Source organism: Halichoeres trimaculatus, unplaced genomic scaffold, assembly GCF_033239565.1.
Source record: "Halichoeres trimaculatus isolate MK-OKI-2021-1 unplaced genomic scaffold, fHalTri1.1 fHalTri1_scaffold_13, whole genome shotgun sequence".
Taxonomy (NCBI): Eukaryota; Metazoa; Chordata; class Actinopteri; order Labriformes; family Labridae; genus Halichoeres; species Halichoeres trimaculatus.
The window spans coordinates 14,161,606-14,187,762 of record NW_027437191.1 but is presented as its reverse complement, the minus strand read 5'-3'; the positions used below and the strand labels follow the sequence as shown (position 1 = coordinate 14,187,762).

Here is a 26,157-nt window from a genome sequence, read left to right as displayed (position 1 = left end):
TGACATGTATTGTTTTTGCATAAAACTGGTCCTTATCTAAGGTTTGAAATATTTCACGACTTGGCACAGATTTTGTCTGCAACTATATTTATGGTTGGTTTGTGTTTTGAGCAAAAGTCGATAATTTGGGGGTTTAAAGTTCCCACATTATGCAAAAATCACTTTATTAAGTCTTATAGTGCAATTAGTGGGTCTTTGGCTTTCCTCCCAGCCCACAAAATGTGATATTTAATGACAAAACCTGTACTTAGTAGTGCTTGTGAATGTAAAATCCTGACCTAAATTGAGCTGTTTGGATTTTGGGGATTTGCCAACATCAGCGATTCCCTTTTTTGACCAATCAGGAGCAAGTCTGACCTGATTGGTCCACCAGAGCAGATACCCCCAAACCCCCTCCCTGCCCACTCCAGCAGCCATCACTGCTTTGTTTTTGGCTGTAAACAGCCACATAGTTTCATGTACAAGCTTCCCATCTGGGAAGAAGACAAGACTAAGTGGCTAGAGTTCATTTATCGTGGAACTGTGCCAGCTACACTCAGTAAAACTGTGCATGTGTGTGCTAGTCACTTCACGGCCGACTGCTTTTCCAATTTTGGACAGTACAACAGAGGGCTAGCGAATAGACTGGTCCTGAATCCAGGTGCATTACCAACCATCCACCAACAAACCTCTGACCCTGGAAATGTGAGTATTTTAAATGCTGTGTGCTGTGGAGCAGATGTAAGAGCTTTTCCTCAGTGCCCCCCCTGTCTCTGTGTTAGCTTCAGGATGCTAACTTTAGCTGCGGTTAGCCTGTTGTTTTAGCCTGTAGTAGGCACAGTAAACGAGCTTCGGTGTTTTCTAAACATTGTGCACTCGGAGCTCGTGGCCCCGCTCTCAGGGACGTGGAGGAGCGGGGCGGTATCAGCGGTGGCTCATTTACATGTGAAGATCACGCCCACTAAATCAGACTGTTCTGAACAGAGGGCTATGAGAGCCTGGAAACAATGCTGCTGTGCTTGATTTATTGGCTTTTTGGACCAAAACATGTTACTACCGTTTCATGAAGACATCAATGATCCATATTAAACTGCAGAAAAGGAGCAGAATATGGGACCTTTAAATGCTTGTCTCAAATAAAGAAATGTTCTGCAGTTCTCTACTTCTCTTGTCTGAAAAAGGGAGTTGTCACTTAATGTAATGTTCTTCTTGTCATTCTCACTGAGTACAGTGATAAGTGAATTATCAGTATCAGTTTTACTGGCTGAATGGTAAACGTTCCTCAAGGTCTTCATACTTAAGACGAGTGGTTCAAATAGAATCTATGTTCTCTTAAGTAAAGATGTATAAAAGGATGACAAACCAAGCACAACCCCAACTCCGGCCAGATGAGATGAATGACATGAAACAACACTTTTTCTGATGGTCTTCTCAGTCAAACGTGGCTGAAATTGAAATGTGAGGTAAAGAAAACAGGGGAGGCGTCCTGAGAAAAGAAGAGAGCAACGGCACAGGACAGAAAGGCAGTCAGACAAAGACAGAGACGCACACACAGGAAAACATTTCACACACGCTTTAACTTTCCCATTTTTCTTTCTTTTCTCTGTGATGCTGTCAGGAGCCAGCGCCCTGAGAGCAAAGACGAGGGAGAGACAGACGGAGAGTAAATCCAGGCAGTGAGAGAAAGTGAAAGAGAGCTTTTTTTTCAGTTGGTGAGTCAGAGACCACAAAGGGAAGCATCACATCTTTTTATCACTGAGAGCGACGGAAGACTGTCCTTAACAGGGACAAAATAAGGTCTCTGTGCACACTCACTGAGGAAGAGCACTCTCCTCTTCAACCAATGAGCTAAGGGGTCACATTAGCTTTAAAGGCATCAAGGATTCACCAATTTTAGTGTTCCTCACACACTGGCGTTACAAAAGCATTGAAGAAGTATTTCTTTGCGAAGAACTGTTCCATGTAGTAGTAAACTGCACTTGTTGCTACACCAGAATCAACAGATGTTTGGGCCAAATCAACCAGGGCCACGGTTCAAATGAGGAGCGCCACAGTTCTGCTTAACTTTAAGGCCATATCCACACGTAGCCGGGTATTTTCAAAAACAAATATCCCCCCTTCTTCATTTTTGAAAATATTTTCGTCCACGCGCAGCGGGCAAATCTGCCGATATGTGCGAGGCATGCCAAAGTCATATTTGGCAGTATTTTTCAGACACAAAACCAGTGCCAACCAATCAGAGGTAACTTTTCTGACACCTCCTGCTTAAAACCCAAAAAGTCAGAATGAGCCCCCGTCATTCAGCTGTGACATCTGAGAACCCAAAACTCTGTTCACCGGTGTCCACGCGAAACCATGAAACCGGATTTTTCGAACACTTTCTGAAAAAAAGGTTTTTAGTGACATAAAGCTGCGGTTTTATGCGGATGAGAGGTCTAAACACATAAAAATACATGAAGTTTCCAAAATACCCGGCTACGTGTGGACATGGCCTAAGCTTGTGGTACTATGGAAAGTTGGACTCTACAGGAAAAGCCTCCTCAGGTTTGACAAAAACTGTGGTCCTATAAATTATCTGAAGAACAACAAAGGACAAGACGGCATATCTAACCTGATATATCTAATACCCACACTGAAGGGAGCTTATTTCAAAGGATCTGCTTTTCAGTTAAGAATTTCCAGGTGAGAAATAAATAATAACCCCCCTTCCCCTATATTTACCTCCACCAAGGAGGTTATGTTTTTGGGAGAGTTTGTCTGTTTGTTTGTCTGTGAACAACATAACTCAAAAACAAACAGATCTTGATGAAATTTTCAGGAAATGTTCCAAGTGAGATAAGGAAGAAGTGATTAAATTGTGGAGGTGATCTGGATCACCGTCTGGATCCAGGACTTTTTCAAAGGATTCTTTATCATTGTGAGGTAGGGCTGTTTTCACCATGTGTGTATATAACTCCACGATAAATGGTCGGATTGCTTTGCAAAACAATACAAGACAAGGTCACCATAATTTCTGACATATGTAAAAGTACGATCCAGATCCTGGCATATTCTGGATACTAAGATCCAGAATATGAAATATGTACTGGTTCATCATGATTTTCGACACTGTCAGGTAACAAATTATGGTACAAACCTGCAACTAACACCAAATTGTAGCAGACAGTCTGCTGAAAGGGAGTATAACATTAAAGTAGGACTAAAGTGTTGCGTAAGAATCACAATATGCTTGGCGAACGTCTGCGCTCTCTGAGTGCTTTTCTAGTTTCTTTTATCAACACGTTTAGACACCATGGCATTCAATAAGACTCATTGAATGAAGAATCAATAAGTTCAGGGAAAAGGGGTTTTCCCTGAGTGATAAAACCCAGCTAGTGGCTTAGCAGCTTAATAAAACTAATTACATAACATTTTATCAAAATTATGTCCAAAGGTTTCTTCATGTATAAATATAAATAAAAAAGTCTCAGGGGGTTAGTCAAATTTACAACACCCCCATGTTCTGTGCTTCCACTGCTGAATCTTTTCTAAACTTTAAATTACTTTCAGAGTTTGTTGTGAAAGCCATCTGATGGATTCATGAGCTAAGCCCTTAGGTTTGTTTAAAGGACATGGGAGAAGTGTTGGATGAAAAATGGCCTAAGGCTTGACATATCTGGAACTGGTCGGAAACCCACGTAAGGGAACTGTTTGTCTGTTTGAGCCTTTGTTTATACTCGGCCTGAAATCTGTTTGTTTTCCCTCACTCCTAAAGTCCGGGGAGCGCTCTTTAAAATGTACGGAATGTAAACGCCTGGATGTAAAACCAACGTTAAAATGAATTTGTCGGATGTGTGAGACAAGTAAAGACACACACATGTATTAAACACACTGCTCCAACTCAGAGGTATCAGCATGTCAGCAGACAGTCTTCCTCGTAGTCATTAGATTATGCAAGTCAATAATAAAACAGAGACAACTGTGCTGTGCTCCACATTCTGCTATTCAACTTTGCTAAGCAGGATAAGTGATAAGCTCAGCTGCTAAATGTTACATAATTGCTTGGACTTGTTTCCTCATGCAGTAGTGGGCTGATTAAAGATGCCTTTACTGGCACATGCAGCACACATGCTTGCACACACACATGAACACACTCCAGGCCACACAACATCTCTTTCCACATATCTAGAAAGACAAGAGCAGCGCTGTAGACGGAGGAAGAAGCCACATTCCTGCTGTTAATCTAGTCATCTGATCTGACCAGCCAGTCATGTGTTGGAGCTGAGTTAGAGGCTGGGCAGCTGCTGTAGGCTAGCACTAGTTTACTCTGTTCTGCTGTTTTCAGTGCGCCAGCTTAGTCCTCTCTGAGACAGCCAAAAGCTGCAGCTCTACAGAGAAAAAAAACACAATAACACTGCATTTGACACATTTAAGGCTCAGTGGTTTTGTATTAAGTTAGGTTTAGATTAGAAACTTTGCTGCTGACGATGTGGAAAATTGGTTTTGGCTTCACCACAAACAGAAGACAGGGATTCAATATGACTGATAAACTCAGTTTATCATCCAGAGTGGGTTTGGGTTTCTATCCACTGCTTTCTCTATTTGCTCTTCTTTAAGTTTAGAGCCAGAGGTAAACATAGGCCTCATTAAGGCACTTCAATCAGTCCCCGTATAAAATTCTCAGCCCATTTATTCAGAAGAAGACATTTAGGTTCTCTTCAAACATTTTGTCAACAATGGAAACTGATTCAATCTTAACCTTTTAAGAAGCTGAGTGCTGAAATCAAGCTAGCATCACGTTGCAACCCTCTTGATGTCTTGTTTTCCCCCTAACATAATCAGAGAAACACTAAGAATATTCTTAGAGACGTTTTCTGTGATTAATCAGCTCAATCACTGGGTCCTTTTATTCAGACTTAAAGAATAAGTTCGGTTTATCCAGCTTTTACATTGTTTTATAGAATGAAGTAGACTCCATCATGGTCCGCTCCGGGTTAGTCCTCTGCTGCAGTCTGTGTCACTCCAGACAGCGCTGTGTGGCTGTAATGACCTCTGAACTGACCTCTGAACTGACGAAGACTTTGTTTATGTTTGCCCCTCCCCGCATGCGCAGTACTCTCTGGAGAGCTGACTCCACTTTCTCCTTTCTTTGAGGGGCAATCGTAAACAAAGTCTTCGTTAGTTCAGAGGTCATTACAGCCACACAGTGCTGTCTGGAGTGACACAGACTGCAGCAGAGGACTAACCTGTAGCGGACCATGATGGAATATTGTTGAAAAACACGAGTTTTTGGACGATTAATGCAGTTTTAGGAGCCTCACTGTTTATGCCCCGATGGATCCCATTATACAGACGTTCCCTGCACGATTTTGGATCTAAATGTCTCCCGAAGCACTGCTTGGATCAGGAAAGCCTTCTGGGTGAGTATTTTGTTCTACTTCATTCTATAAACAATGTAAAAGCTGTATAAACCGAACTTATCCTTTAAGTTTTATAAAAATGGGAAAAATGAACATTTGTTTCTCAAGAAGTCAGTCAACCAAGATCTTCTGAGAAGAGAGAAAACAGGGAAGAGAAAAGTTCACTGAGGAGTTTGGAGTTCAGTCATGACCCTGAAAGTTTCTTGATGATTGATCTAAACCAGAGTTAATTCTCTCCTTGTGTCTAATCAGTAACGCGTTGTCTGTGAGGCTGTGGTTTGATTTGGTTTGGTCCTTCTTCTTATCATTAGAAAAAAAGAAAAAAAACGGACAATATCCAATCAATCAGCAGTTCAGTGACTCAGAGGGTTTCTTAATTTCCCTCTCAAATATTGAACGTACTAATCATTTTGCTGACTTCAATCTTTCACATCAGTGAATTGTGAAGCCCTGTTCCATTCTCTCTATTACTGGGCTGGCTGGGTAATAATAGCTATCCAGGAGAGGATGGTGCAAAATCAAGTTTTGCATTCTGGAGCGAAGGTCGACAGTTTAATTGGAAGTGCAAATTGCGTTCACATGTATCCCCACAGTGGATTGAGCCACGGGTAAAGTGAGTGTGCACACTGCGAGCGTGTGTGCATTTAAAGATGAGAGGGAGGGGAGGAAACAAAGAGCAGGGTGGATGATAGCTCTCCTGCTCAGTAGAGATGTGTTTTTAGAGCTACTCGTGGACCTGAGCAACAATTAATTAAATACTGAGGTGTTGGTTTTCACGCTACACCTCTCACATGAACCAGGATGCTACCTCTGCCTGCTACTGCATCAGCTGAGCTAATGCTGCCAGCTTTTTTTAAAGAAAAAATAAATATTGACTCAACGACAGCAGCTCTCATCAGTTGGTGTGAAAGTAAGCATCCCTCTCCCTCTGTCTCTCTCAGGCTGAGAGTCTGCTGAGAATACCCCTGTCATTACATTCACCCTGCAGCCACACTTACCCTCGCAGTGAAGTCACACTCTCCCATTGATCTCTCTTTTTCTTTAAGCAGCAAACACTGTACCAGCAGATTTATCTACAGCATCTGGACAGTGAGGGTCATGTTGGCTTTGATTAGGCTTGTTGTATTTGAAGCCGAGACTGAAGGAGCGGTATTAAGTTTTATTAGCGTAGAGGGCAGAGTGTGATGCCAGGATAAACCCGGCTCAGCAGAGTCAGAGGCCGGCAGAAGTGAGCATTCAAGATCAAAAAGTGATTCACGTGGGATCTGTGACGGTTCTCTCAGCAGGCAGTCACCCTGAATGACCTTAGTGTTTACACCTGATCCTAAAAAGGCTTTGCTCTCCGACTGAAGAAATTAAAAAATCTATTTCAGCTAATGTGATTTAGAATCTTAGGTTCCCATCCAAATTCTAACAATATTTTATGAAAATCAGAAAAAAACATTTGTGGGTTTCCTCAGAGCTCAGGAATAAACATTCAATTAATGAATAGGATTCTGTTGTCATGAGGTGAAGTTTTACTCTCAACTCTGAGTAAACCCCTGTTTAATGCAGAGTTTGCACAAAGTCTGGTGACCCAAGACCGCTCCATTCCAGGATGTCAAACAAAGACACTGAAGAAAAGACAGCAGCAGCCCAAGAACAAGGCTTCAAAGATGATGAGATAATTTGCAGTTTTGTGTTGCCTGAAAAATTTAAAACCATTTTAAAGCTTTAGTACACAACCCACTTAGATGAAGTTGTAAGATTCAAAAAAATGAATCAAAAAATGAAAGCAAATGTTTTTATGTGACTGCATTTATGTTCAACGGTGGACCTGGAGCTCCAGTGAATGTTGAAGCTCCATTCTTTGATTCAGTTTTCAGAATTATTCATAGTCTGTCTGCTTCATTTTGTTGCATTGTATTTTTTAACAACCAACTTTGATATTAACTATTTTTCATTTTAATTTAAAAAAAAGGAGTGAAAGCAGAGCACTGGGAGCCCAATATTCTTGTGTAACCCTCTGTATAATTTGTTAGTCAAATGAAAAAACACCAAACTATGATGAATGCAACATTTCTGATCCATCTTCACCTTTTTCACGATTTTGAAACTGATTTTTGTGAAGCAAATTTCTTTCTACTTTTGAATCACATTTTTCTCTGCAGCTCCTTTTAAAGTGACACCCCCACTGCCTCAAGTGCACGTCACACAGATATATTTTCAGTGAATGTCAAGGTCTGAAATGCAGCTGAGGGAAGGACAACTGTTCAGGGCCCTTGATCCATGCAAACACTTGCAATAGGAAATGAAGATGCTGATGCTCATTGATGAATGGCTGCGAATATGTGGAAGGTTGTTATGGAGAGACACCGGTACCGATGGGCACCTTTCATATTTGAAACGATACGATACTGATGCTTGGTACCTGGCAATCTGTACCGGTACTCAATGGTACCAATTTTTGGTACTTTTGTGTGTTTATGTGGTAAAAAAATATCAATTTGTTTAATAAACAAGTCTCAATTTTTTAACATTTAATATATTTTTTCTTTAATGTATAACCTTGCAGTGCTGTGTTTATGTCCAGCATGGAAAATCACCTACTCTTCCACTCCCTCACAGTCACAAGGATGTGTTTGGGTACCTAAACATGGTACCTTTTGGTTTTACATGAATCGATACCTGGTACTTTTGACTGAATTTGGTCGGTACCAATAAAAGTACCTAATTCAGTACCCATCCCTAGACACCGGTCAGTCTAACACTGGGTGCGCCTGATGTCCTTTATTAAAAGGTTATTCTCTTCCTGTAATGTTTTATTAATGTGAAAGGAGAATAGACTGTCTGCTTCTGTTTTTAATAACACTATGAGAGTATGGGAATTAAATGAAACCAATCCACTGCTACATTCAACTATAGATATTTGTATTGGGGTACCTTTCCAGAAAAAAGGGGGAAATAAACCTTACATATAAATGCTAAATAACCTTTTTTCCTTGAGTCACTTTTTTCCCAACTCACAGCCACAATAATATATTTTTATACATGTTTATTGTGGTGTATGTGGATAACAGTGACTAACACGAAAACTGTCATATATGAATAAATCCAATTTCCATCCAAACAATATGCTATTCTCTTGATTTGATTCTATTACAATTTTTAGGGTGCCAATCCGATTCAAAATTCAATTCTTTGATGTTTACGATTTTGGAGATTTTTATTTGTTTTTTTTAACACCAGACCATGTGAAAAAGTTAAATGATGATGGTAATGTCTATAGACTATATCAGGAGCCATATTTTCCCAGTGAGTCAGAGAGAAACATTTCACCTTGTGCTTTAGAAAAGTGGTAACTTTTTTTCCAATCCAGTTTATAAACAAAAATTGAATTGAAGAATTGTAATTAAAGAAAAAAAAGATTCTTTGAAAAACAACAATAAAAAAACAATTTTGTGAATGCCGAATAAAAAAATCCTGATTTATCGATTTTTGACTTTTTCTCCCACCCCTAATTGGATATGAGAGCTTTTAAATTATTTCCTCCCTACCTTGGCATGTCTGCACACAGCGCAGGCAATCCAAAAAGTAATACACACGAAATGTATCATCTCCAGTCATACCAAGAGGTAGCCAGGCAATTTTGAAACCCAGCAGGATATTCTGAAATATGAAGCGCAGCAGTGAGCTGAGAGGAAAAAATATGTGAAATCTGTCCATACAGTGTGTGATGTTTCGTGTTTGAAAAGTAGAGAAGGATTTTAACTCCTCGTGCCATGTTGTCCTGTCTTTCATTTTTGAACTTTGAACATACGCTTTACAAATTACTGAATTACTGTACATTGATGTTCTTGTTAATCAAAAATACTTAAATGTTCATCGTCAACATCATCATCTTCACCATATCCCCCAGGTCTGATTAATGACTAATTTGCAATGATGCAAATAAATGTACACAAGGGTTAATAAAAGTGTATACCTCCCTCCTTTATATCAATTAAGCTCTAAGCATCTGGAAATTAATCAGAGCTGGCCCAGAGACGGCCGTTGTGCTACACATCACTCCATAAATACAGATTACATTATTGACACTGAACATATTATAGAGTACAATCACCTCTCAGCCTCATTAAAGCCTCCAGCCCGGCATGAGGGGAACACAGCAGCAGCAGCAGCAGCAGCAGCAGCAGCAGCAGCCACGCCACATGCTTATCAATGAGTGATGTCTGGCTGTGCATCAGAGAACCAGTGCTGCACATCGCTCTTGTATGAAAGATACGGTGAAAAATGGCTTCCTGCCTTCATCTCTCAGGACAAATCCGATAAAATGTCAGTCTCAAACAGCAACCCACTGTTAATGTTTTCAACGTCCAACACTGTGATGTAGGAAGCATTTGTATTCTCAAATGGGAAAGCAATAACAGCAGCGTGACAAAGAAAATAAAGAGTCTGATGGATATCTGTGCTAAATATTAAGTGGCAAGAAAATCCTCTCCGTCCCACACCTGCTTCCTGCTCTCCGTTTTTTAGCTTTACCCTTTGTTTTTGTGCATCAGATTACAAAGAAAGACATGAAGATAGATTACATAACTTGTCAGGTAAGCCTCGAGGCAGGATGAGGCCATATGTTTCATAGAAATTATGCATACACTTTAATTAATTTACTTAATGCAGTCTAAGCTATTAATATGCAAGCACCGGGTGCTCTGGAAAGAAGGAGCTAAAAATGAACAGAGCATTTCCATCACATGCTCTCAGATCGTGTTCGCCAGCAGTGTTGTACGAGAGGCTAACTGGACTGAATAAAAATAACGTTGAAAAAATAAATGCATGCTCAAAACAAGCTTAAAACTCACCAGTTCAGCATCAATAGGGCTCAGCGGGAGAAGCTCATGTCTTGGCCTGCAGAGACAAAAAAGGACAGGGGAGAGAATTTCATAAATCAAGGAGGCATGAATGTGGACTTATTTGGTTGGAGCGCTAAAACCCTAAAGAAACAGAGGAAAACAGGGCAGGAGCTGGAAGCACTAAGAGGGATGAACACAACCGGCAGCTCCCCTGGCAGAGAAAACTCAGAGTAAATCACGATATCGACAAACTGCTTCACTACAGCCTCCACTTGTCAGACTTTAACTAAAGGAGGAGACATGTCCAGTGCTGTGATTCAACACGTGAACACAATACACGTCTGTCAGCATGTGTGTCAGACTATCGCTGAATCTAGCTGTCTTTCTACACTTCCGCATTCAAAAAGATCTCTCCATCAGGGTTTGAAATCACCCTGAGGATGACTGACAGCATCGGTGAGGCTGCAGCGGGAAGAAAACTGTGCTGTGATGAAAACCTGATCAGCTCCATCAAAACAAAGAGAGGGAGCCGCACACAGCCAAGCTAATCAAGCCCAGAGCGTGGTGACTGTGAAAAAGAAGCAGCACAAAGTAAATACGAGAGGAAACCAGAGAGGGAGCACGCCAGATTTTAGAAAAGGGAAACAAGTTAATGGTGATGCACAGTAAACTGGCAAAGCAGAGGGGTGGATTCCAACTCGAGTCCCTGGAGGATAAATCTTTGACCTTCGAGGCTGGAGTGAAAACATAGAAATACAGAAAAAGATATTTTCTTACAAAAGTTAATACTCCATCCTGCTGCCACAGTCACATCTAAACCCTCAGGTATCAGATGCTTTAATAAATGCTGGGCATTGAGTGTGCGAGGACCAGTCTTTGGCAAGGACCTGTTTTACCTTCACATTGATTCTCTTTCTCTCTAAATGTCAAAATCTATATTTATTCTTCTTAGTCCAATGCACAAAAAGTTTATCACAGACAATTTACTTCAATCCATCTGAATCCAAAGCAAGGTTGTAATAGTTAACTAAAATGAAACTAAAAAGGAAAACTAAAATTTAAATAACATTGCACTTAACTCAAACTAATAAAAACTAGAAAAGAAAACAAAAACGATAAGTAAACTAAAACTGTATCTTGTGTTCACAAAACTAACTGAAACTAACTAAAATTAAAGACAAAATTCTCTTAGTTTTAGTTTCTGACAATATTAATAGCCTTTAGGATTTGCATTAATCTGACACATTTTCCCAACCAATTTTACAACAGTTGTCAGTGCCGTACGGCACCATCATAGCGGCGTATAGGGACAAGCTTGTTTACTGCGCTGACTGATGTGCACTGTGCTGCGACGAAACGTAGTGGAGCAAAGAATCAGAGCATCTGTAATAGTTTTATTGTAACAGAGTCCAAGTTTTTATTTATTGAAGCTCATATTATATTGGTTTTTTTTTTATAATTTATGTTAATATTATTTTCATGTAATTTATGTCAACATTATTTTATATAATTTATGGTTATATTTTTTATACTAAGTTTATATTATTTTCTTGTGTTTAAGGCAGCAGCCAACAGGTCAGTATCAGCATTGACTGAGCAGTGAGCACTATGTTGAACTTGAAAATAAACAGTATGACAAAATATTTACTCTGACCTTTTTGAATCCTGCACCTGGTTAATAAGGTATGAAAAAACTACAACTAAACTAAAACTAAACTAAAACTAAGCCTCGCTGCAAAAATCAAAACTAAATAAAAACTAGAATGCCTGCTCTAAAACTAATTAAAACTAAACTGTAATGGAAAATAAAATGTCAAAACTAACTTAAACTAAACTATAATGACAAATCCAAAACTATTTTAACCTTGATCCAAACAGACATTTAAATTGTGCTCTCACAGTCCACACTGCACAAAGACCAGTAGTTACATGCTTCGCATTTCAAGATGGACACGCTAGTGTAGCTCAAAAGAAAACCTTTCAGCAGACCCACACTGTGACATCACACAAGTTGAGGGAAAAATGTAATTTAAAGCTACAGCAGTATGAGAACTAGCCTGAAATGTGGGACAGTCAGCTCAAAAATAGACAAATTCTCCTGAGAGTGTTTCAGAACATCGGTGGTACCAAAATTAAATTTGGGCTGTAATAGTGGTTGTTCAGCAGCTTGATAATAAAAGGTCAATCATAGGTTGGAAAAAGTACCCTCCCTCTGTCCCTTACATAGAAATAACTACAATGAGGATCAACGATCATAAAGCAGTATTTGCAAACGCTTGATCACACAGTATCCTATCCCAGCAGCAAGGCGCTGTGAAACACCTCCTGAAAAATAAATAATTCCTTCAAAAGTGATGACGAACCAGTGACCAAGATACTGCACCCTGTCATCTTATTAAAAGAACAAAAATAAATATACCTGCACGCCCTCAGTCAGCCTTTAAGCTTCTTAGTCCACCTCTATTCATCAAAATGCTCCACAGTGTGGGTTTAAACCACAGGTAAGGGATTGTCATGGTGTGAGGGAGGGTGGTGTTTGTCTCTGTAATCACCAGCAGAGCATCTACGCAGCAGTGTCAATAATCCAGAGCACTTTTTTTTTCTTTCTACATGGGAGTTGCAATTTTTTATGGACAGCAGAGGACATGCTTTGGAAGGGAAAGCTCTCATGCTTTTTCAGTCAGAAGTAACCAGAAATGCTGCAAATACAGAGCAGAATATCCCTTGGTATAAATTGTGTTTCACCTTTGCTGCATTTTGAAGAACAAAGAGGGTTTCTCAGCAAGTGCATCCCATAACAACAGAGCCTATCCATGCAAACAGGTGACGCAACAAGTCTCTTAAAGTACCATGTACACACGTAAATCAAATATTTTTTTTCAGGCTGCCAAGCCGAGCAATTACCTTTAACTAAATTATACATTATGGGCTATTTACACAGCAAATAAGCCTACAGACTTACCCGCAGGTTATTCCTAAACAAATAACACTGTCTGCTTTCTGGGTGTGAGAGATAAAACAGGTTTTGAGAAAAGGAATTGTCTGTGAGGCTCTGTCATAATCAGCCTGATGACATCTGAAAAGGTAGAGGATAACACTTTTACATTCATCTTACCCTCCCTGAAAAAAAGATTGGAGGCTGATGACATTGGTTTAACCTCAAGACAATGTCAAGGATGCAAAACTTCAATATTAAATTTGCTCTAATGATTATTTTTTTGGCATCATATTCAATAATTAATGATTAAATCTCAGAGTTCATTGGTTAACAAATGATGTGATCTCAAATGAACGATAAAGCAGAGTTGTTATGATTTCCTCCTCATTTCTGGCCGCTCTGGATGAAGCTCAATGACACCTTGCAGTCTGGGATGAATGCATGCACGGCAGCTGCAGCAGCCACAGTCACTCTGCTGCCTCCCCGACTAGCAGCAGCAGCAGCAGTCTTTGAATGCATCAGTTCAACAGATTAAATCAACATTATAACAAAACTATCTCCCAGGTGAGCAGGATGCGAGAAAGAAAGTGCAGAAAGCCGCAATGTAAACACAGCTCTGTAAATAATAGACATCAAAGTCATGCTAGGACGGTGTGTCCGTTGACTTTTATGGTTAGTGTGCAGCAGTTGTGTGCTGTGTGCCTGTCATCGGCCGGCTGCCTTCTTATCTGTCCCGCTACAGCTAGCTCCACCGGCTAACCCCTCAGCCGTAGCAATCATCCGTAACCGCTGCATTTCATCAAGTGTTCACGCAACGCCGTCTCTCTTGTCGTTTCTACCCCGAAGAAAAGCCACAACACCTGATATGCAAGAATAAATGTAATATGCAATTAAAACAAGTCCATGTTAGTGCATCTGGCTAGCTAGCTAGCAGTGGCTACTGTCTCCAGCTGTGTGTGTGTGTGTGACAGAGAGACAGAGTGAGGCAGGGAGAGGATGTGCGATGTCTGAATGATGCGAGCAGGACTTGGAGTGAGGATAGCGTGATGGAGTTTAAATGAAAGGTCCTGCCTGAACAGCAGCAACAACACAGCTCAGATAACGTTACATTTACACAGTGTAGTCTGGTTTTAACAGAGCAGTCCGCAAAATAACTATGAATTCTTCGTTAGCGGTGGGGAGAGACATTTGTGATGCCCTCTTGTTTGTTTCTTACGTGATTTCGGTGCTGGGGACGGCTCAGGACGTGTTTAATCCAACGGAGGAAAGAAAAGATGCTCTGCAGAGTCCGGGTCCGGGTTTGCTCTGATTGTAGCTTTTTGTCTGCGTCCCGTCTCCCTCCGACTGTCTGCTGGGTCTCTCTCTGCTGCCGGAGTGTCCCGGTGCTCTTGTACCAACCGCCCTCCAGTGGAGAATGAACGGCCCTGATGCGCTTTGATTAGGAACCCCTCTTCAGCCAGGCTGCGCGCGCTCGTTACCACCAAACGTGCCTGCGCGTGGGTGACTGAGTGTGTGCGTGAATGAGAGTGAATGAGTGTACCTACTAGGGCTGAGAGTGAGTCATCCAGCAGAACCAGATCCAGCTCCTCCCTGCTTCTCTAACAGCTGACTACTGTAGCCGCCATGCGTTGGAAAAGACAAACAGTGCCTCCCCCTCCTCCCTCTGAAAGGCTCAGTGATACTGCTCTGTTTCTATGTTTCTAACACAGGCCGCTGATTGTATGACTGTTTCTAACTATGGCATCACTGCATGAACACTAGTTGTCTCATCTTACTGCAGAGACGTCACAGAGGCTTTATTATTTGACGGGGGTTTACAGCTCTTCTTCTCCACCTCATTTAAGTTTATTTCTGTTTCTTTGAATATATAAATCTTTTTTTTTATCCATAGGCTTTACCAAAATCTTTGAAAGCAGCAAGTGAACATTCATACACTTAATAGTAGGGCTGCACAATATCATCGGCACAATATCGGAATCGGCTGATAAAAGCTTGAAAACATGTTTATTGGTATCGGCAGATATGCAAATTTCTGCCAATATGCACAGCCGATAAGGTGCTATTCAGTTAGGATTATTATTATTTTCCATCTGAAAAATAAGCTCCTTAAATAAAATGTAGCACTTCATTTATTTGCACTGCAGAGCTCTGTGTCTGTCACAAGGTTGTTACAGTAGCTCTAAAATAATCAAATACAACTTGGTTATGTTTAAAAATGCATTGTATATTTAAAGTTCATGTGATCTAAAGAAATTATTTTTCTGTATTTCAATACTAAATGTCTTGAGTTTGAAAAAATAATACATTTCTTATTTATGGTAAAATCAAATGTTTTTTGTCTTGTTTTATGTGTGTTTCTTAAACAAATAAGATCATCACAATAAGAGTAATATATAAATTCCAGTACAGGATAGACTTAGCTTTGTTTACAGTGAAAAAAACAAACAAACTTGTGATTATCGGTACCGGTATCGGTATCGGCCAAAAGGGGTTTCGATATATCGGCATATCGGATATCGGCAAAAATCCAATATCATGCATCCCTACTTAATAGGCTATCATCTATTTCCTATGACAAAATGTCAGTTGTTTTTTAAGATCTCAACTTGTTTATCTTAGTAATTTTCAGGTAAAAAAACAACTTCTCCCATGTGAAAAATAATAAATAAGGTAATGACAAGATTTTTGGTGTTCACCCAAAAACTTGATTGATCCTCATGATAATATGAACCCATCATTATAGGAAAACAATCATTTTATTTTCAAGATGGGATAATTCAAATATTTGATTGGAAAACAAGCTCAGCTTTAATAAGATAAGTAAAAAATATGTCAAGACCACAGGCAAGCAAAAGCTAAAATAAAGTTGTTTTCAACATTAAAATGCTGTCATGGAAATTAGAGGCAGGGTATATCAAGTATACTAGATAAAAAGCAGGTTGTTGCACATGAGATGTGTGAAATAATTACTATATTGCAACCATGGAGTATAAATTTTTCATGTGTTTTAAGATGTCAGTATATAATTCTGTTTTGAGTTTCATTTCCTTCTCTTTCTGCTGGTGCCCCTGTCACAGCAAGCAGCACACTACCCTGCCCACCCAGATAACTCTCCCGCACATGGGTGTTTTTGTATTAGCAGAGGAGAGGAGGGTAAAAAGTTGCACACATATCTCGTCAGTCTCAGGTTTGCAAATACAAGTTTTAAAAATCCAACTCAAGGGTCTGCTTGAATCGTTACACAGTTGTCATTTGATGCACCAAAGGGTTGAATTTAAAATTGACATAGTGATTTAGAGGAGCAATCAGAATATTGAGATTTTTATTGTGTATTGCAATATAGCTTAAAAATATTGAGATATTGTTTTTACACAATATTGTGCAGCCCTAACGCAAAGATGTACTGGAAATTAAGTGCTTGATATCACAATCTGATCACAGTATAGCTATTATTAGGACATTACTTTACAGCTAGTATGTAAAGCTATGTTGGCTATATAAGTGTTCTAGTGTAAATCTTCATCAACAGAAAGACAGGGACATGAAGGGGTAGTTATCTTTAACTGTTCACTTACACAATAAATGACTGCAAGTCTTTAATATTTGTGGACTTTATGTGATTATTAAGATACAGTAAATTGCTCAGGGGTCCACTTGTGTCTACAAGGGCTCACGCACAGACATACTTAAAATTCCCATTATACGACACAGTTTTGTGTTTTCCTTGACTCTCCCTGTATATCAGTGTCTGTGCTCACACAGGCTTTGTTTTAGTAATCTCCTGTCCCCACTACAACCCAAAGTAAGCCTGATGACATCATAAAGATTATTTTGGGAATAAACTGATCCTCATTGCTAAAATTGATGGAGTACCCTCTCAAAGTCAACCACTCTGATAAAATTGCTGTGTCACAACTCCTATGATGATAACTACACAACACTGAACCTGCTGTAATCTGGAGCGAGACCCCCTCTGAAATAAAAAATGCTCTTAGTCTATGCCTTTTTGATAAAAATAAGTCATACAAATGAGAATTAGAATAAGGGTTTCTGCTTCTTGGCTTGTGGTATCTTTTGTTCTTTTTTGTTTGTGGTATCAAGTGTTATGAAAAGTATGGCAAGAAAATAAAAAGTAGTTATGGAAGTGTAACGTAGTGAGTCCACAGTTAAAATGAATCAACAGGACAAAAAGAATTTTCCTCATTTCTCTACGGGACGATATTTCAGGTCATAGGTTGTGGTTTTAAAGATGATATTAGAATTAAAGTCAGTTCAGAGTAGATTAAGGTGAGGCTCAGTGCTGGCATTACTTACACTGGGTTACATCTTGAATCTAGGATTAAGACTGGATTATGTTTGTAATACAAAGTGCAGAAGCTTTGGATTAGATTTAAGGCCAACAACTGAGAGGAGTAAATCACAACTGTCTCAGGTGGTCTACTGATGTGTACAGTTGTGAATTTGTGTGTGTGTGTGTGTGTGTGTGTGTGTGTGTGTGTGTGTGTGTGTGTGTGTGTGTGTGTGTGTGTGTGTGTGTGTGTGTGTGTGTGCTTACTGTACCTCTAAGCAGCACCCTGTGGTCCTCCTCTCTTCAGCTGTCCTGGAGTGCCTCATTAAAGCCAAGTTACAGGACGCCTCCTCCTCCTCCTCCTCTTCATAGCAGCAGCAGATGGACAGAAGCAGGGTGATAATATTCCTGGGAGTTTGGGAGGGCGCCACTGTTTATATAACCCAGAGAATCTTATTAAAAAGCCGCCCTCCTTCCGTCCTGAACTCGGGGTTAATTAGCTCACTTCCTAGTTGCCGGTATGCATGGAGGCCTCTGAATGGTCACAGTGGTTGTTATGGGCGACCGCGCTTGTCTTATCTCCTGTTGCCTGTTGGGATTCTGCTGAGGAGCGGAGACTGAGAAGGACACAGTGTTTATGCAGTCTGAAAACACTCACACACTCAGCAGCACTACGCACAACTGAAAAGTCACACTCTTAAGCACAAGTAAAAAAAAAAAAAAAACACTCTACAATGCGCACATGCTCCAGCACTCATACAATGAGTAAGAACTGTATGTGTCACCGTCAGGTTTAAAGCAAAAATGGCACTTAGCAACACTCTCTGCATGAGTCCATTCAACATCAAAAGCAACAGAAACATACGATTCCCAAGACAGTATCAACAAAGTGATTCAAGCTTTGTTCATATACAGTTATAAGAGAAAAAAACAAAAACGTGCAAATAAAACAAGCAAACGCATACAACATCCAAGCTCCTTTTGGTGACCCATTCAAATGTTTCTCAGTCTTCAAGTTTGTGACCAGCATCCCAATCATGGTTCCTCTATAGGGCTATTTCAAAGATACTGTTACCTTGGTGATAACAGGAAGTAGGTCGACAAGGCTTTCCCCACTCCCCCATAAACCTCAGAGAGACACACATACAGTACATACATACCCCCTCGCTACACAGATGCTGCCAAACACACTTCCATGTGACCTGCTTTCGTGTAACATTTACACTTTCATCATCTTATTGCACTTTAAGGCTATTGAGCATGATTTGGGGTTTTATACGTGTTCTATAGGCCATAGAGGGTGCTTGTTGGAGAAATGGCACAAAGTGAAATCAATCATTTTTGCATTAAATTTTGAGCATGCATTACAAATGTAATCTCCAGCTTGCAGGGCGCTAGAGCTTTAAAAGAGACAAAAATGAGAGGCGTAGTAAGTGATTAAGGCAGTGATGCCGTAGACAGAAGTAGATCTATTCTACAAGAGACATTGAAAGCTTCTGACCACAGTGAGCAGGGTCTTAAAGAAAGTTTTCCATTATGCTTACAGACATCTCAAACTGAGATGCAAAATATTAAAATCACTATGTCTCAGCTACTAATAAACTATAGATCCATAAAGCTGATCAGTGTGCTGCAGGTGGACGAGCCTGTGTGCATGATGTGATCAAATGTGATTTTTGACAGTAAAGTAAAGCCTGTGCTGGTTCTTCAACTCGTTTTCTCAACTAGGGGGCTCATTTGGCCGACATCACCTGCTTGTGGAAAAAAAAAAGAATTCCTCCTTTTAGTAAAATGAAAGTTAAAAAACATGACAAACATTGGTACAAGACAAACACACAATGAACAACTACAGGAAAAATAAACTTACAACAACAATACAGTTAGCTGAACACAAAGAGATAATTAAAGTACAGTAATCTAAAGACAATCAAATGATGCTTATGTGACACATAGTTTAATATATAACATTCACATACACGAAAGATGTCAAAATAAATATGACAACACAACCTAGTTTCTACCACTGACAAATTAAAAGACACACAACTCCACACCAGCAAAGTACAATATAGCCACATTTATTTAATTACAGGCAATTTCCCTTTACACTATGTTTTTTCTATATCAACTTCATGTTTGTATCCGTAATGTTGTACATACATTTTCATTTCCAGAGTGCATACACATAAATTGTTGAGAAAGGGAGGAGATAGGAGGGTTGTTGTTAAATAAAGTCGTTCAAGACATAAAAGAAGGATGTCTCGCATCGCTCATGAGACACATGTCAAATACTGCTCATCACAAGCATTACTCAGTAGTGGTACTGTACGTAAAAAGTGCACACGGTCTAGTCAATATCAGACAGCTTCACAGAATAGAGTAGAATGGCAATATAAACAATGATGCATTTCACACATTCAACATCAAACAAGGCAAACCTATTCAAAGGCACAGGACTCTTACATCAATATCATCGTTTAAAAAGTAGTTTGTACTTACATGTTAGGTAATCCTACACTTTTTTGTTTGTACAGCTGAAATATGACTTTATATCAAATGACCCGTGAGTGGAATGGCACAGTTAGGAAGTCAGAAACACTTCCTGGTGGTAACTCTGTAGGCAGAGGATCTTGGTTAAAGTGAAAATAGTCCTGTTTTTCTTCAGATCATGTTAGTGCTGGTGTTTTTCAGATATAAACTGAGTCTTTGGGGTCTATTTAGACTGAAATGAACTATATGTCTGCTTCCAACATCTTAATATTTCGGGTGAGAGTAATGCCAGTTGGCCAGCATGTTTGCCTGTACTCTGAGACATCTGCTCTGTGTACAGAGAAAGAGCACACACTCACCTCTGTAAGAACACAATGAACTAGTGTGAACCAGAGGAAGGCCACTTCTATAAAACAACAGCAGGATCCTCTTTTCTGTTTACATCCTGCTTTTATCTGTTGAAGTCAGAGGGAACAAAGGTAAGGAATACAGTGTGCAACCTGTTAGCTTGGGCCACCTGCTGTTGGATCTAAAAATAGGATGGGCTAGGTCTAAATTTAATTCTATAAATCTTATGCCACAGTGATGTATTGGGTCCGCGCTGTTCTGCAGGTTTAGTTGAAATGTTTTAGAGAAAAAATAGCTTTACATTTAATAAACATCTCTGCTACAGAGCTACTGTAACATTTACAGTTGTTCTAATACATGCAGATACTGTACAGCAGACTTTCCCTTCACTTTCTTCCTGGACAGAAATGCCCACAAATAATTCGAACCTGTTCAAACTAGATCAAAAAACCAATAACAGAGCACTGCAAGTATCATACAAACCAAATAACGGTTAAAAATCATGGGTTTTAAACATAATAGCAGCAACACGTAGGCTTAGTTCTGTGAGAACAAAATAAAGAACCAGCAAGCAACCAGTGCCTCTGGGTTAAAGTAAAAGAGTTACACAGTGCAAATATGTAAGGATGAGTCTAAATCTTACAAAGATGGAAGCTTTAAAGGCTGAATATGCAGTGGTTTCTTTTACAGTACGAGTCGACTCCACTCAAACATCAGTGTTTTCTGTCAGTAAATTCATTAGTCTTGGCACCACACCTTACTCGCCACCACTACAGTCAAGCCATGAGAAACAATAAAAAAAAAAAACTACTCCCTCTGTGCAATAGTTCAAGTAAGTTATTTCCTGCAAAACAGTTCGTGCTTCATGTCACATCCTGTGGCCATACCTAAGAGACGACAACATAAAAATGACATATAAATACACAAAAAGTCACTATGTACATCAGACGGGTTTCCAGACAGGACTTCACTCCACGAAGAGAGGACCTCTACTCACCAGTCCAGGCTCAGATTTGATCTAATCCTCCCATTGGTTAAAAACAGGACCAAAGCTGGAGCAGTCTCATCCAAGATCTGTGTTCACAAACACGTCCACCAATCAGAGTTCCAGTGTGAGGCCAAGTGCAGAGTTCAATCTCTACAGGGGTGTGTCGTAGACTCGTTCAGAGGAGCCCTCCTCCGTGTCATCTTCTGACTGTGAAGCCTTGTGGTTAAGCTTCTCTGATGTTGACGAGGAAACAAGGTTTCCGTGGATGCCATCGTCGTTAAGTTTGGCCTTGCTGCTGTCCTGAACAAACTCCTGGATCTCCACGGGCAGCCGTCTAAATTTGTCCTGGTACTCCTGGTCCAGATCGCTCTGTAGCTGTAGAAAGTGAGGAAACACATCAAAAAAGACTCTTTATTAGGCAACAAGGAGCAATGTGGCCCTTTTATGAATGTAGATGTGTTTTAAAACAGGAGAGCATTCACATCAAATTCTACAAGCTCTCTTATGTATCTATCTTCGTACTGTTGAAAAATCTAAACACCACTGACACTGTATTTTTGTGCTGGCGACAAACATTTTCTTAACAAAGCATTATCAGCACTGAGTGTCTTTGGCACAAAAAGAGCCAAAGCATCGACATCAGCTGTTTTTTTTTGCAGCTGCTCTCCCAGATCTCCTAATTAAAGAAGAGGTTTAACTTTTGTGACATCCCCATACTCATCAGTGCCGTGTCTTCGTTTCCAATCAAAATCAAGGAAGGCAGGATAGCTACAACACGATTTCACCAACATACAGAGTGATTCCAGACAGGCTAAATGGACATTATGAGGGGAAGCAGGAATGCAGCAAAACTTTCATAACCGAGCAACTGCTAGCTTGTGACTTCAACTGTGATTTAGTTTGTGAGCCCTGCCAGCAACAGAAAAGCATTTAGCGGACACAGGCCTTTGAAGTTCAGAAACTGCATAAAGAAATGTTTTGGCTGTGCATTTGTTTTAAATTTGCAGACAAACAAAAAAATATATTTCTCTCACAAATAAAATATTTTCATCTACACACGTCTTATCTCTGGATAATGCAGATGAGAGTTCTTGGGGTGTTCAGAGCTGTAGAACCAAAACAACAAGCTGAAAGACATAAAAACTCCAAATAGCAGAGAGATGTTTGGTGTCTCATTCTGCAAGTGGTTCTTATTTTCAGTGTCTCTAACGTATAATAGACACTAAAGAGAAGGAGAGGAGTCAGAGGGATACCTGTGATGTTCTCGAGCCCTGACATTCAGAGCTGAATGTGTGCTTTAATCCTTTAAGGTAGACAAGGATCTCTTCTCCCTTACGTAGGAATAAAAGTAGAAGCTGTTTTTCTCCCAGGCATAGACGCCCCCAATGATTACAGATGACAAGATTGTATTCATTTCATTGTGAGCCAATAATTGCTGTAATGCTGATTTCTCTGTTTAACTACCCGGCTGGCTCCCACGGGAGAGCAGTAATTAAAAGAAAAGCTGCTAAGATGAACGGTGTCAGAGTCTCGTGGCTCAATACAGTCATGTCAGCATTATGAGACATCGAATACACCTGTGAATTCTGAGAAGGTGCATTCAGGGTCCATGTTTTGTCTTCAGAAACTTTGTTAATTAACTGCCCACTTTCTGCGCACTACAAAAGTCTTACTTTACAGTTACCAAAACGTCTCCTCGTAACGGACTCTGAGGGCAAAAGGCAAGGTTGGTGTTAATTGGTGTTTTAAAACTAGAAACATTTGAGACATAGATGCAAAAATGCCCAACTACATCATAAAAAGCTACAAAACACAAAACATAATTCACTCAGTTGAATTCATGTAAATCTATCCTCCAGTTAATAAAGCGGCCAAGGATTCAGAGCTGGCAGAAAGAAGCTCTGAGTTATTCAAGAAGTATTCACAAGCCCATTCAAAAATAGGAGCGAGAGGAGAGGAGACAGAATGAAGGTCAAGGACTGCCATCCGACTGCCTCCAACTCCCCATTTTCAACCCTCTCTTCTTCAGCTGAGAGCACACATTTATCTTATTTAAGATTACCACAGCGCACAAATGAGAAAAAGTTTCTGTTGCAAAGCTCAAACGGCATATCAATGCATAGTTACAGAACCATTACGCCATAACTCATACCAAGTGGGGTTTTGTTGGAACCCTGCTAGAGCAAAGAGGCTTCCTCACAGCAAAGTCAAGCACTCAGAGCTTAATTTGAACAGCTCTGTAATGAGTAATGCATTCATGGTGTCATATTAAACCAGTTTAGATTTGAATGCAGGTTTCAGACTGAAGATATTTCCCCTATATACAACAGATATGGCTTTGATGGCACCTTCATTGCAGTCATGTCAGGTAAAAGTTACTGTACATACAGTTAAATTACAAAAAGTTGAAGTCACCAAATCACTATGTCAAAAAATAAACAGGAAACAGGGGGAAAAAAAACAAATTAATGTTCCTGTTATTTTGTCACCCTCAACTTTAAATATTAAAATTTGTGGCCATAACAGACTCATTGTTCTGCCCTGTTGTTGGAATTATAGTAAAACAAATATTGAAATGTGAATGATTTTGAGCAGTTTCACTCTGTTTTTAGTGTCCTTGTTAAAGTTGATAAACACGTCTTGGCATTTTTTCTACATGATCTCTACAGTAAATTGATACCACAGAAATCTACCAATTCATTTCCTATCTTCCCATTTTGAAATCTTCACCGACAACTGTTTTATGTTCTGGTATTAATACACTGTCTGGCCAAAAAAAAAAAAAGTCACCAAAAAAAAAAAAAAAAAGGAAACAAACTAATATTTTGTAGGACCACCTTTAGCTTTGATTATGGCGCACACTGGTTGTGGCATTATTTCGATAAGCTTCTGCAATGTCACAAGATTGATTTCCATCCAGTGTTGCATTTATTTTTCACCAAGATCTTTCATTGATGATGGTAGAGTCTGACTGCTGTGCAAAGCTGTCTCCAGCACGTCCTAAAGATCCTCAATGGGGTTAAGGTCTGGACTCTGTGGAGGCCAATCCATGTGTGAAGAATGATTTCTCATGCTCCCTGAAACAATCTTTCACAGTTTGAGCCCGTTGACTCCTGTCATTGTCATTGTCACAGCGAAGAAAAAAATCCACTGATGGTGGTCATTCAGTATCTTCAGGTAGTCAGCTGACCTCATTCTTTGAGCACCGACTGTTGCTGAACCTAGACCTGACCAACTGCAGCAACCCCAGATCATAGCACTGCCCCCACAGGCTTGGACAGTAGGCACTAGGCATGATGGGTGATCACTTCATCTGCCTCTCTTCTTACCCTGATGGCCCATCGCTCTGGAACAGGCTCAATCTGGACTCATCAGACCACATGACCTTCTTCCATTGCTCCAGAGCCCAATCTTTCTGCTCCCAAGCAAAGTGAAATCTTTTTTTCCAGTTAGCCTCACTGATAACTGACTGACAGCAGTCAGACTCTGCCAACATCAATGCAAGCTCTTGGAGAAAAATTAATGCAACACTGGATGGAAATAAATCTGTGACTTTGATGAAGCTTATAAAAACAAAGTAAGTAAGTAAGTAAATAAAATTTACTTGTGGAGCGCTTTTCACAGATAAAAATCACAAAGTGCTGTACATAGATAGGTGCAATAAAATAAACTTAAAAGGGACAAAAAATATACCAAAACCAAAAAACAAACATCATCCAAAAGCTTTCCTAAATAACAATGCTTTCAAGTGCCTTTTAAAAGAGTCCACAGAGTCAATAACACGAAGGGACAGAGGCAGCTCATTCCAGAGTCTGGGAGCTACAGCCTGGAAGGACAGGTCACCACGAGTCTTAAAGCAAGTTTTAGGGACCTTCAGGAGGTTCTGGACTGAAGACCGAAGGGAGCGTCCTGAAGAATACGGACACAACAAGTCAGCAATATATTGAGGACCTTGACCATGCAGCTCACGGAAAGTTAGGACCAAAATATTAAAGTCAACACGAAATTTGACTGGAGGCCAATGAAGTGCTGACAAAACAGAGGTGATGTGGGCTGTTCTAGCTGCACCTGCCAGAAGTCTGGCAGCAGAGTTCTGCACAACCTGAAGTCTGTTTAGAGTTGTTTTATTTGAGCAAGTAAACACAGAGTTGCAATAACCACTGCAACTTGAGATGAATGCATGGATGACCATTTCGAGATCCGATTTCGGCAGCAACCTCCTCACTTTAGAGATATTTCTCAAATGATAAAAACAGTTCTTGGTCAGCTGTCGGGTGTGACCCTCCAAGGACATGGCCTGATCGAACCCAACCCCAAGGTTTCTGAGGCTGGTTTTCACAGACGAGCCCAGAGCACCAAGGTGGTTTTTGATCAGGGGAATCTTTTAATCAGGAGCAATGATCAGAGTTTCTGTTTTGTCAGAATTTATCTGAAGGTAAAAGCCACAACCAATGCATGCGGTAATCAAAGGCAGTACAAAAGAATATTATAGTGTGTGACTTTTTTTTTTTTTTTTGTTGCGACTTTTTTTTGGCCAAGCAGGGTATTTTCCCCTATATATGACAGATATGGCTTTGATGACACCTTCAATTCAGACATGTAATGTAAAAGTTACTGTACATACAGTTAATAGTACAGTTATTAGTACAAGTTGAAGTCACCAACTCACTATGTCACAAAATAAAGAGAAAACAGGAGAATAAAGAAAAAAATACCATCCTTTTTTGTGTCACACTCAACTTTAAACATTCAATGTATGATTTTTAATAGTTTCACTCTGTTTTTAACTGTCCTTGATAAAAGCAGATTAACACATCTTGGCATTTGTTTCACATGATCTCTACAGTAAACGGATACCACAGAAATCTACCGGTTCCCTTCCCAACTTCCTATTT

General features: G+C 39.9%; 2 protein-coding genes across 5 annotated transcripts in view; both read right to left on the bottom strand.

The window, feature by feature from the left end:
- Positions 1 to 14,740, bottom strand: part of plcb4b (phospholipase C, beta 4b) — an 87,942-nt gene extending 73,202 nt beyond the window's left edge. Inside the window, exons 1-2 of one of the 2 annotated variants that reach the window (XM_074684634.1) lie at positions 14,365 to 14,740; positions 10,220 to 10,265 (exon numbers count right to left, since the gene is read on the bottom strand). The gene's annotated coding sequence lies outside the window, so the exon portion shown is untranslated. The remainder of the gene's footprint in view (positions 1 to 10,219; positions 10,266 to 14,364) is intronic. The other variant, XM_074684635.1, reaches the window with a different exon arrangement.
- A 4,773-nt stretch (positions 14,741 to 19,513) lies between these two features.
- The window catches only part of plcb1l (phospholipase C beta 1-like), a 160,387-nt gene continuing 153,743 nt past the window's right edge, over positions 19,514 to 26,157 (bottom strand). Inside the window, exons 33-34 of one of the 3 annotated variants that reach the window (XR_012599435.1) lie at positions 21,272 to 21,637; positions 19,514 to 21,161 (exon numbers count right to left, since the gene is read on the bottom strand). Coding sequence is in view for 2 of the 3 variants with exons in the window: in XM_074685036.1 (XP_074541137.1) it covers positions 21,413 to 21,637 (225 nt within the window). In the remaining variant the exon portion in view is untranslated. Of the gene's footprint in view, positions 21,638 to 26,157 lie in introns of all 3 variants that reach the window. The other 2 variants (XM_074685036.1, XM_074685038.1) reach the window with 2 other exon arrangements.